This window comes from Limulus polyphemus, unplaced genomic scaffold (assembly GCF_000517525.1).
Source record: "Limulus polyphemus unplaced genomic scaffold, Limulus_polyphemus-2.1.2 Scaffold1197, whole genome shotgun sequence".
Lineage (NCBI taxonomy): Eukaryota > Metazoa > Arthropoda > Merostomata > Xiphosura > Limulidae > Limulus > Limulus polyphemus.
In genome coordinates this window covers 234,941-248,061 of record NW_013666807.1, presented here as the reverse complement: position 1 = coordinate 248,061, position 13,121 = coordinate 234,941, and the positions used below count along the sequence as shown (strand labels likewise).

The 13,121-nt window shown below is 35.2% G+C and overlaps 1 protein-coding gene and 2 non-coding genes across 3 annotated transcripts in view; 2 read left to right on the top strand and 1 right to left on the bottom strand.

Annotated features, from left to right (window-relative positions):
* The window catches only part of LOC106462564 (TNF receptor-associated factor 4-like), a 47,930-nt gene extending 37,018 nt beyond the window's left edge, over nt 1-10,912 (bottom strand). The window contains exon 1 of the mRNA XM_013922501.2: nt 10,610-10,912. Within this exon, the coding sequence (XP_013777955.1) occupies nt 10,610-10,752 (143 nt within the window). The 5' untranslated portion in view covers nt 10,753-10,912. The remainder of the gene's footprint in view (nt 1-10,609) is intronic.
* On the top strand, nt 6,085-6,176 carry Trnai-uau. Its single transcript is given in 2 exon segments — nt 6,085-6,122; nt 6,141-6,176. It is a non-coding gene; the product is annotated as a tRNA-Ile (tRNA).
* Trnai-uau lies at nt 7,825-7,916 on the top strand. The gene is given in 2 exon segments: nt 7,825-7,862; nt 7,881-7,916. It is a non-coding gene; the product is annotated as a tRNA-Ile (tRNA).
* Nucleotides 10,913-13,121: the final 2,209 nt, after the last annotated feature.

The following is a 13,121-nucleotide window of genomic DNA, read 5'->3' as shown; positions in this document are numbered from 1 at the left end:
TTAAAAACTTACCGGAATATCAGAACAATATTTACACATTTGTTCTTTAAAAACTTACCGGAATATCAGAACAATATTTACACATTTGTTCTTTAAAAACTTACCGGAATATCAGAACAATATTTACACATTTGTTGTTTAAAAAACTTACCATTAATGTCAGAACAATATCCACGTACTTGTACTTCAAATCCTACTGGAATATCAGAACATTACTTACACATTTGTTGTTTAAAAACTTACCGGAATATCAGAACATTACTTACACATTTTTATTCTTTCAAAACTTACCAGTAATATCAGAACAACACTCATTAAAACACACTTGCACATTTGCTGCGTAAAATGTTAAAAAGGAGAAAACAAATTAATAATCTTTTTTTGAAAAGAAACCAGTTAAAGTTATTAAAATAAACAAATTTTATGAATGGATTTCTATAGAATGCTTCTAAGAAAAGCTTATTCCAGGTCTCTTCTTCTTTAGAGAAATCTCGGCAATGATCAGTCACTGACCTTATATATCATTCATCTAAATAGCCGTTCCGTGCGCACTTTTTATGGGTATCTAAAAGGGGACGTGGTACAAGATAAGCTATTAGCTTTACAAAAATGAATGCGTGAGTTAAGAGTCGCCACTAGACGGCAACCATATGGTGTGGCTTAAGACGAAACGCTTTTCGTTACACGGCACACACTACGAGATAGATCTCTTCCTGGGTTTTGGACATTATAAAATAACTAATTATGTGAAAATAATTAATGAACGTATTTCAACACGGTCATTACCTGAGTTCCAGTTTATATGGCAGATGTACTTCCGCAGGATCCCACAAGGTGTTCTGTTTAATGACTAAATAAAACCAATATTAAGAGTAACAAATATTTTAATTTCTTGCTTTTGAAGTTCATATGTCATGCTTTGTTCTAGCCTACAGAGTGTTTAATTGTTTTTTCGTGATTCTTTATCTTGCGCACATTTTACTGACGTCATAATAGTACAAATTGCAACGTTAGCGCCCCTTATGTGACGTCATTTAGTGTCTACTTGGAGTCTGACAGGCAACACACTACTGTACACTGGTGCGAGTGGTTAAAACAAGTGACACCTATCGGACCATTTATTTATTCTTTACATTTAACTCATCGAATGGCATTGTTAATGAACCCTAAATATATGCATTTTTTGCATGTGATGTAATACATTCACAACATTTTAATTCTCATACACACTACTCCAGCTACTCAAATTTGTTATTTTTCCACTGCTATCATGGTGCTACTTGGATACCATTCAGTTTAACTGGCCCTAATGGAAGACACGGACGTTATTGGGCCCCGGCCCAAAAAGGCCCGTGCCCCGGCTGTATTTCACAGTGCCCGGAATCCATCTTATGTAAACTATATTACAATACAATTATATTTTAATTGTTTTGAGTAGAAGATGCTCCTTGGGAGACTTAGTTCAGTGGCGCTTTATTTTGTTGAGCTTAGTTCTGATGACTTTGTGATGTTTCTTGAGAACTCTTTCGTGAAAACTGTCACGAGCAAGCAAAGAGTAACCTCAGTGTTAATCAGAAGAACGGAATTTACTAAATACCCACATTCTTTGGTCAATTATCTAGATCACATTGTTACAAAAGTAACTGCTGGCGAGGGGAATAGTCTATTTTTATTTGGAAAGGTATCCTTTAATGAAGAAAGATAAAATATTACCAGAAAAATGACTACAGTATATTGACGTCACTGTTTCATGAGCCAGCTCCACATGCTTTTATTATCATTAATTCATTTCAACGAAAAACAATAAAAACGTTTTATTCATAATTTTACGACTGCGATTGATATCAACCCATTATGACAATGCATATATTTTGTAACAACAACAAAAAAAGAAGCAGAATACGCAATATACAAGCACGTAGAGTTGAGGTACGATCACGAGCCTTACACCAGCCAATAAATGTGCGTTTCTAGAAGGAAGCGTACAGTATCTTTATCTGTACCATGATGAAATAGATATCTCACACTCATCTTCCCACCCCTATACATATGAACCGGTCGGTCATTCATTATTTGGCATTAGGTCGTTTACTACGTTCAAGAAAAACATAGAACTTTGTATGTAAAGTTCTGAAACAGTTGTTTGAAGAATAGAACTAACATATTTATTTCAGTACAACGTTTGGTCTCTCACGCTGAGACAAGATCAAAAACGACAGCGTTGTCCCACAAATAACTGTTTCAACATTTGACATATATTCGGTATTTAAGTGGGTACCTTTTAAAAAGAAAATACAGCTTTGTAGTAAAAAGGGGGGGGGGGTCCAATCTTCGAAAATACTTTGTGTGTAGCAGCGTGCGGCAGAGTTGTCTCGGACTCTAAGTGAACGTTGTCGATGTTTGAGTTGTTCCCATTTTTTACAAGAAACGAGAACACGAGACAAATCGTGGATTCGCTATAGTCGAGCCGTTTACTATCTGACTAAAACACGTAATTCCCTTGTACCAGTTCTTGTATTACACGTAATCCCCTTGTACCAGTTATACACGTTCTTGTATTATTCCATCTGCTTTGATAAACAGACAAAAACACACGGTAAACGACTTCACTAAACCTTCTTTGTTGTAACTCACTTCGACTGGTTGCACAGATAATATGCAATCACAACAACAGTGGCATTTTGAATACAACCCTGTAACAGTAGCTGTCGTGATTTCCTGTGGAGAACAGGTTTTCCCGCTCTCGAGTTGTAGTGAAATCAGCGGAAATCCACTTCTTCAACTTTCAACTGACAACAGTGCCTGATGAGGACACGCTGGGCTGTTTATTTGTTGTTGTTTTCTTTCAACATTAGGCCCGGCATGGCCAGGTGATTATGGAGCTTGACTCGCAATCTTAGGGTCGCGGGTTCGAATCCCACACCCTACCAAATATGATTGTCCTTTCAGCCGTGGAGGCTAGTACAGATAGCCCTCGTGTAACTTCAAAACAATTGAATTTCGCGCAAAGCTACACGAGGGCTATCTGCGCTAGCCGTCCCTAATTTAGCAGAAGGAAGGCAGCTAGTCATCACCACCCGCCGCCAACTCTTGGGCTACTCTTTTACCAAAGAATAGTGGGATTGACCGTCACATTATAACAACCCCACGGCTGAAAGGTGTGACGGGGATTCGAACCCGCGACCCTCAGATTGTGATTCGAGCACCCTAACCACCTGACCATGCTGGGCCTAAGTATTTGTTTTAAAGTACAAAGCTATGAGTCTACATATTTTTACTAATAATTTACAATTCGATACGCATTAATTCTGTCGCATTAACTCATCGCAGGCCAGGATTATATTCACCGAAATTAATATATTATTCTATTGAGCTATATTCATACTGATGTAACATTGTTCTTGTGTTGGCGGGTTCATTTAACTTATCTGGTGAAAATAATTGAACGTTCAGTGCGCGTAACGATAATAAATAACTCTATTTCTTTCTATAAAGTTTTTACAAACTTGTACGCTGCCGTAAATTGCTGTAGGCCTATGTTACAAATGACGTTAACTGACGTAAAACAAAATCAACTTACTTGTACAAAGTAACCACGATAGCTAACTCATTGACTCGAATTTATGATCTAGCTTCGAATACACTTGAAAAACTTGAGGTCACATCCTTAAAACTTTCTAGGCCTATTTTATAGGACCTTCTGATCTTAAAGCCATCATTAAGACCCGCGGCTTCCTCTATTTAACATTAGAATATAGCTTACAATAATACACTCACGGGTAAAAAAAGCAGTAATGTACTTGGTTGGTGAACAGTTGTAATAAATAATACCTAAGTAACAAAAGCAGTTAATATACCGTGCAAAGTACGTAAAGCACGGGTCACGGTTTAGGGTATGCACGAGTAGAATGACCATTGGCAGAAAAATAAAATCACGAATCAATAACGTTTCCTCTCTACAAATTTATCCCACGACTTCTGTAGATCTTATCTGACCGCCATTCAACTTTGTCTCAGATTCTTAACCTATGGTGAAAAGTTACCTAACCAGTTCAGTCTATTCATCCAAGCATTCTTTCACAGTCGTCAATAGGGACGGTCACGTGAGCCTACAGCCTTGCCCCAAGGACGTGCCCGAGTATATAAGAAAAACCTGTTCACGTAAGTAGATGTAAGTGAATTACACTTGAGTATATTAAGATCTGCAAATCAGGCCAATTTAGCTCTGCTCCAACACCTTTTCTGCATTGTACATATCATGTTATATGGTTTGGGGATATTTGTTATGTCCTTCTACCCTAAAGTGGTTACTATCAACAGAAAAACTATTGGCAGCAACCACATGTCTGTAATTTTATATTGATATATTATATAGATACATTTATATAGGTTAGACTAGATAAAATATTAGGCTTAGGGAATACAAAGGATATATATTATATAGTCACATATACGCGTAGACAGAGAAATGTAAAAATTCTATTTAGGTTAAACTTAGATATAGGATTAGGCTTAGGGAATACCAGTTTTTAATAACATACAAATTAACATTTAGTGAGAATATCAACTCAGTAGATGGCATTACCGGCGATAGTATTATGAACTCTTTTTAATTTCAAGTTTTTAGTCTGCCTCGCCCCACAGCGGCGTGTCCGCGGACTTACAACGCTAGAAACCGGGTTTCGATACCCGTAGTGGGCAGAGCACAGAGAGACCTTTGTTTAGCTTTGTGCTTAACTACAAACATATTATTCCGTCTCATATTCTACAATCTAAGTTCGTGTGTAACAGGGTTTTAAATATTTTCTTTTAATTAAAGGAGTGAAACTTTAAAAAAATTCAGCTAAAATATGTCTCTAAAACAGAGGTTAAAATAACTTTAAATAAAAAGAACATTCATTGAATTCCTCGCTAGTGGTATTTGAGTTCACGTTACCGACGTACAACCAAGATATGTATTAAAAACCACTGTTAAAACGAATGTGATGGTAGGCCTAACTCTGGTAGGCCTAACTTTAGTTTCTTCTGCGTCATTCTATATTACTGGGAATTATTCCAACTTAGAATGATAAAATATTTCCATTAAACTAAGAAAGTTAACTTTTAACCAGAAGATGAGCTCAATATAACTCAACGGTAAAAGTGCAAAGAAAAAAATAAGACATGAATTTTGATTATTGGTTGTTTTTTTGTTTGTTTGTTTCTAATTAAGCACAAAGCTACACAATGGGCTATCTGTGTTCTCTGCCCGCCACGGGTATCGAAACCCGGATCCTAGCGTTGTAAGTCAGCAGACATACCGCTGTGCTACTGGGGGGTTTTGATTATTGAACTACAGTACAAATATTACAGGGCATGGAATGGCTTGGTGGTTAGGGCACTCAACTTGCAACCTGCAGGTTCGAATCCGTCACCGAATATGCTCGCTTTTTCAGCCCTGCGTGTTACATTCCACATCAAACAAATATTAATAATTAATTACATACTATACCCTGGTGACTCAGAAATAAGTCTGAGGGCTTATAACGCTAAAAGTTTGGTTTCGATTCCCGCGACGGACAGATTGTCTTATCTTTGTGCTTAACAAATAAGAAAATAATAATGATAATAATCAAACACTGTACAAATAAAGACTCATCTTAATCTAAGTCAACAAATGTATAACACACACGATATGGTTGCGATTAAAACCAAATTTATGTACAATTTTACAAATGACTGTATTGGGTTTAATATGGGTATTTCCCTATTTCCCCAGAGAGTGTAGTTTCATTTGTGCAGTTTCAATTCAGTTGATTTCCCATACCTAAAATTATAGGTTTTTTTTATTCATTTCTGTCAAGACTTCTTGAACCTGCGTGTTTTTCTTGCACCATGGATGCCCAAATTGTAATTATTATAAGAAAATCTTAATTTAGTAATTATTATTTATATTATTACAAATGGAATTGAAAACATGGAATTGCCATAGTTTATGGAAACTGCAAATGTCGTCCCCCTCAAAATAAAAACCCCTCTTAGTTTATTCATTGCTGGTTCCAAATCAGAATCATGTAAAAAAACGTTTCAACTCACTAACCAGCATCCCCAGTGGCGCAATTGGTTAGCGCACGGTACTTATAAGGCAGTATTGGTGAGAAATGCCGGGGTTGTGAGTTCGAGCCTCACCTGGGGAACGTATTTTTGTCAGGCATGTCCTGGTGGTTAGAGCGCGCTCGATTCGCATTCTGCGTGTCGCAGGTTTGAATCCCTATCACTGAACATCACCGTGGGGGCGTTATAATGTGACGGTTGTTGACTAGCTTTTCCTCTAGCCTATCACTGCTAACTTAGATAGCCCTCAAGTAACTTTGCTCGAAATTCAGAACAAACCTAACTACCCAGGAGGCCTTTCGTACAATTCCAGAACTCGCGAGTAGGCTGAACAATCAGAGACAAAAGTTTATCTGAAACGCTATTCATATATGCGGTAATTATAATTATTATAAGAAAATCATAATTTAGTAATTATTATTTATATTATTACGAATGTTAAAAATGGAATTGACATACATTTCTCTACATTTATGAATAATGTTGCGGTTAGTCGGTAAAACAAGGGCAAAATTTTGCGTAAGTTACTGATTTTTGTTACATCATGCACGATTTAAAACAAGATAATTATATAAACGCTAATTAAAATAATTTATTCCAAAATATCATATGTTAGGGCTACTTTACAGGATGTCGTAATTTGTATTTCTAAGAGCTGTGCAAGGGTATTTGTCTTCATATTAAATAATTAACTCATTCCACGTCGTTAGGAATAAAACGTTTGCAACGAGGATGACTGAAGTCTAAAGTATACTCGCATAAATACTTATGAAAAATTCAGTGCGGCTTATCTGAATAAAGAGGTCAAACATTTGCAAAACCCTAATCACATGCCCAAAGGTCTATACCATGTTACATTTAAACTTCAAAACTACGTTCACAGTTTCACCATATCGCTTTGTATCCGCTGAGAAATTTGGGCTTTAATAGCTCGATATAATTAAATTAATCTTTTTTTATATGCCCAAATATAAAATTAAATCGCAAATGATTAGCAAAATATTAAAAAAAAAAAACAAGAGTGGTGCAATCTAAAAAAAAAAAGAAATTATATAAGGGTTAGTTATCAAAGGTAATAAAATATAATACTGTTGTAGTGGTGTAATGTGACGTGTAGGAAATTCATATAACAACATTGTAAGGTACAAATGTGTTCGAAATTACGTCGATCACATCTAGACCGTAAATATTATTAAATCTATAAAATAATAATAAAAACTGAAGTAGCCACTTGAGCAATGAACAATGTAAAAAATTGTTTGTAGATTTCTAAGAATGGATATCGGTGTAAAAGAAACGTAAAACTACTTACCTGTAATTTATACTTTAAATGTTTGTATAATTCGTTAACTTACTTTTCGGATAATATCTTCAACTAAGTAATGTGCTGAACTAGGACTGATCGCCGGCACTTTGTACGGTAACTGTGTCTAAACTAATTCGTACAAAACGTATTGCTAGGTTATATTTTAAATCACGCTAAGATCTGTTTCCAAGCCAGAGAGATATTTTGGCAAATGTTTACGTTCGTATGGTAAGAAAATAAACGTACCCACACTTGATAAATATCAATAAGTTTATATACTTTGTAATAAAAAAACACGTAAACTGCAAATGTCGTCCTCCTCAAAATAAAAACCTTCTTAGTTTATTCATTGCTGGTTCCAAATCAGAATCATGTAAAAAAACGTTTCAAATCCATGTTTGTTTCCCTAAAATCGCTAACCAGAATCCCCAGTGGCGCAATTGGTTAGCGCACGGTACTTATAAGGCAGTATTGGTGAGAAATGCCGGGGTTGTGAGTTCGAGCCTCACCTGGGGAACGTATTTTTTGTCAGGTGGTTAGAGCGCGCTCGATTCGCATTCTGCAAGTCGCGGGTTTGAATCCCTATCACCGGACGTGATTGCCCTTTGAGCCATGGGGGCATTATATGTGACGGTTAATCCCACTATTCGTTAGTAAAAGTTTTCGATGGGTATTGTTGACTTGCTGCTTTTCCTCTAAATTAGAGACAGCCAGCGCAGATTGCGCGAAATTCAGAACAAACCAAACTGCCCAGGAGGCCTTTCGTGCAATTCCAGAACTCGTGAACTAGGCTGAACAATGAAAGACAAAAGTTTATCTGAATTAATTAATGCATCACAAATTTCAAGACTGTTTTATATTTTATATGACTGTTATCACAAATTTCAAGACTGTTTTTATATTTTATGACAGTTATCAAAAATTTTAAGAATACTGGTTTCCAATGTTTCGCTAAAAAATGATGCTACTGTTTTGGCCTAACCTATTTGGTACCCAATATTCCTAGACCTAGTCTTAATAACATAACCTAAATATTTATGTACTTGTCATCTGATTTATGTTTGTTTGTTTTGAATTTCGCGCAAAGCTACACGAGGGCTATCTGCGCGAGCCGTCCCGAATTTAGCAGTGTAAGACTAGAGGGAAGGCAGCTAGTCATCACCACCCACCGCCAACTCTTGGGCTCCTTTTTTACCAACGAATAGTGGGATTGACCGTAACATTATAACGCCCCCACGGCTGAAAGGGCGAGCATGTTTGGTGGGACGAGGATTCGAACCCGCGACCCGCAGATTGCGAGTCGAGCGACCTAACCACCTGGCCATGCCGGGCCTTGATATATGTTTTTAACTTCTCAAAAACTGCGATTTAAATACCATAATCTAGCGAAACTTTAGAAACCAGTAAAACCTAGAATCCGTAATAAAGATTATGTAAAGTGTAATTTTTTTTACATATTATATTTAATTTTTCTATTTCGAATTCCAAATCAAGGGTTTGTAAAAATAGCATTTCAGACCTATCCTTTGTCCCTCATAAATCACTGCCCAAGAACCATTTAGTACCAGAACTCGTCGGTTGGTGGAATGGTGGATGAGGGAAGACAAAAGTTTTTCTGAGATCTATTATATGTGCAATATTAGAACTTGCAAGTTACGGTATGAACCCTAAAAAACATTCTTATTTTTTACAACTTACAACGCTAGAATCCGGGTTTCTAAATATTATTTCACATACGGAAAATTAAAACGTAATATTTTATGTTAAATCTCCAATTTTCTTTGCGGTATTTAATTAATTTAACTAAAGTTTTATGCAGAAATTACTAGTTCCTAACAAAAAAAAACGTTGTTATTTCATTACAAATATTCACAAGTTTGGGCGTTAAAACAGAACTGAATTATATATTTACGTAGAAAGACATAATTATACATTTTTTAGGCTTGGGTGATTCATTTTTGTTGAGAAAACACCCAGAAATAAAACATCCGGGTATTAAAACTGAAAGCAGCAGGAAATGGAAAGAACAAAAAATTAAAAAGGCAGACTATATGGGAAAGAAACAATATCCCAGTTGTATGAGTTGGAAGACCACCTACTTGCCTAAGGGTGTATTTTAACTGTGACTTTTTCTTGGCACATTCTGTCTCTTCAACGTACATATGTAGGCCTACCAGGTTTCGAAGTTTACATCACAAGTGAGATACATCTGTACCAGATAGCATAAAGCTTCAAAGGTTTTCTCTTAAAGTTTAAGATACGTAAATCTATCTTCTAAGTGAGCTAATATACTTGTGATTCAAAAAGACTTTTTAATCAAAGTCTTTGAATCACACAACATTACTGATGTATAGTGAGGCCTGTGAGGTTGGAAGCGCCTTTCCGTTACCTTTTTTTTTTTTTCTGACTTAGAAAATAAAATATTATATGAATAATATTTTTTGATTTGGAGATGCTATATGAACTACAGATAATATATAAGTTGTATTTTTATGACTCAGATATGTCAGTAGGTTATTCAAACTTAATTTTTAAGTGTCTGGTGATCATAAACAAAGTAAATGCCTAAAATGCAGCCTATATTTGGTAAATTGATTAGGATTTAGATGGCGCTCCGGCACAATTTCTTTTTACCACTACGCCACTGCACTGAGTATCTGTATGACTACATAAGGTTTTTAGATATATTAAGCACTATAGTCTATTGTTGTAGTTTTTTAGATTTTATAACTGACACATGTATTTCAAAGATTGTAACTGTATTAGTTTAGTTTAGCTTCCTTATGTTTGTTTGAAGTTAAGCACAAAGCTACACAATTGGTTATCCGTGCTCTGCCCACCACGGGTATCGAAACTCGGTTTTTAGCGTTGTAATCCCGCAGACATGCCGCTGTGCCACTGGGGGCTTCGATGGAATGAAGGGATTTTGAAAGAGATTTGGGAACCTCGATATAATCATGGGCTAAAATTATAAATGCCTAGTCTGATTACGTTGAATGTATAAATCTCTCTCTTCGTACGTACATCTAACATATATTATTAGTAATTTATTTACATAATAAAAAAATTAGAAATCTTAATTCAGTTTTTTTCTCGCTATACATTGAAGAAAAAATGAAGTAATCTATATGTGACGGTACGTTTATATGAATTGAAATTTCTTCATAAGTCACTATATTCTATTAAAAATAACTTGAACAGTCGGCTTACCTAAGATATTCCTGCAAGCATGTGTCACAAAAGCGATGTCCGCATGTGATAATTTTAATAGGATCTTTCATGGGAAGACGGCACAGAGGACAGGAAAGCCTTTGTTTGACGGAGTCGCGAAATTTAAAGTAAAATCCCGGCATATTTTCCTTGAACTCACCGCTTAAGTTGACGTGATTGTCGAACCATTCCAGCTGAATGCTCTTCCTCCTAGACTCTTCTATTTAATAACGAGGCTTACTTAACCCGCGGCCTCACGAGGGCGCCGAGTGGGATAACTGACAGCGTACTTGATTTGTGCAAACAGTTCAAATGTCCCTCAACTCCTAGTTTTTGTTGTTAGTTTTATTAGTTGCGAGCATTTATAAACTATGTTCACTTCGATATGTCATTAGAAATTGATACAAATAAATGACTTACATGTATCTGATAAAGAAAAGCTCGTTTATAGATGATTAATATACAGATTATAGATTGATAATATATGTATCAACACCACATTTTTCTTCATTACAGAAAAGGCGTGATGTCCGCAATCATCAAATTTTTTCAGATCATATAGTGAGTGTCTTGTCAAACTTAAAAGCTCCCTTTCGTTTTTTCGTAGTACATAATAGTTTTAAAAGAGGGCACTACTAGAAAGAGATGAGACGCTCATATATATGTGTTATGCCTTGGGTTTCTACTTGTTTTTGGAATGGATGTCAACTACCACTACTGTAATAATATTTATAAAGTTGATTTACTGAGACAATCTTTCTTTTCATAAATCATGATGTGTCCGGATTTTCCTAATAATACAAAGTTAAGATACAATTGAACCCGGTATCTGGTACATAACTAATGTTCCAACACGTTTGTATAACCAATATTTTAGAAATATAAATAGTTTATTTTTAAAATATTGTTTCGATTTCATTGATTAACAACGTTTACTTAAACAGTAAGTGGAATTTTAAAACAAAAGTAAAATAAATCGATTCATGAATTTTAGCTTTATAAGCCCTCAAGCTCACCACTGAGCTCAAGTTTTATTGTAAGTTGCCAAGTTTAAGGGGGAAATGTTATTTTTTGCAATGCTATTGATAAGTTTTAATGCAGTTTCCCAACCTAGGCGATACCGCCCCCTAGTAGGCATTGTTAAATTTCAATAGGCAATAAACTTTGAGGAGGCTGACAGAAAAGTTTTGAGGGTTTCAAAGTAACATTTTTAAAAATTAAACCATAAGAATTGACTATTATTGCCTTACAATTTTAATTTTAGTAAAATATTTTAATAGTCTACAAATTTATTAAAACGGGGAATGAGCGCTCATTGTTTCCTGAAGGGGGCGCTGCGGCGAGAAACTGTTTTAACGTAATTTGCCAAGTTTTGAGGGAGAAATACTAAATGTTACGATGTACTGAAAATAATGAATCGGGTTTAACTAAAGTCGACGTTAAAGCCAAAGTAATCAGCAACATTCAACTGTCAAGGGGGGGGGGGGGTATATATTTCACTCGCTATTGGCGAGAGCAGCTCGTCCGATAATCAAGGGAACGATGGGAAGTTTTTCTTTCTAGTGCTCATGACGACTTATTACCTTTTAAAAGCATGAAACCTGCTTATTAACACATTTTAATTTGTAAATTTATCTTGAAAAATTAGTTACCAAGAATATATAAATATTTTCGTTTATTTTGTATTAAGAATGGTTTACTGCAGCGTATAACGTTTTAAGACATTTGAGTTGAGATTCCCTTATTTTATTCCATCAAATATATTTAGGTTTAGCCACCAAACCAGGATTATATAAGAATTTGAGGGATTTACGTTGACGTATTATTTTATAACGAAGAATAATACTGTTCATGCGTTATAATATAATAATGAACTTTATTTATGTATCATTTTTCTCTTTGTCCTATTATTTTGACCAGTTGGTGATGAGTTGAAAATGTTTACAATGTGGTTACTGTGTTTGCCTGCTGAAATGTTACTTGATGAAGAGTTGACATTGTCTCGTTAGGTTGTTTCTGTGCCTGTTATACTTGTGATCTTATTCGTCGAGTTACGTTAATGCATGAATTTTGATACGCTTGAGGGCTCGTTAAAACAAATGAACGTTGGAATAACAAAATATGTCCTTCACATTTTTTATTTATTTTTTAGTTTCAAGTTTAAATCAATGCTTAATAAGTATAAAGATAAAACCTGTAATACTCAAATACTTTAAAAGTTTATGGGTGTCAACTTTCGTGCTTAGGCCTACATTCATCATTGGATTTACAAACATGGAGATGGTTGAAGTTATGGACATCTGTGAGGTGAAATTATATCTAACTGCTCTTATATACAAAGTTTTTTTTTTCAGACTTCATTTCAAATAAGCATAAAGAAATGTGCCTAAGCAATAAAAATAAAACATTCCTCATGTCCTAAACGTATGTGCTTTATTTTAGCAGTTTAAGCTAATTAAATAATTTTAAGGTAATTTTAATTTCAAAAAACGCATTAAAATGTGAAGTAAGC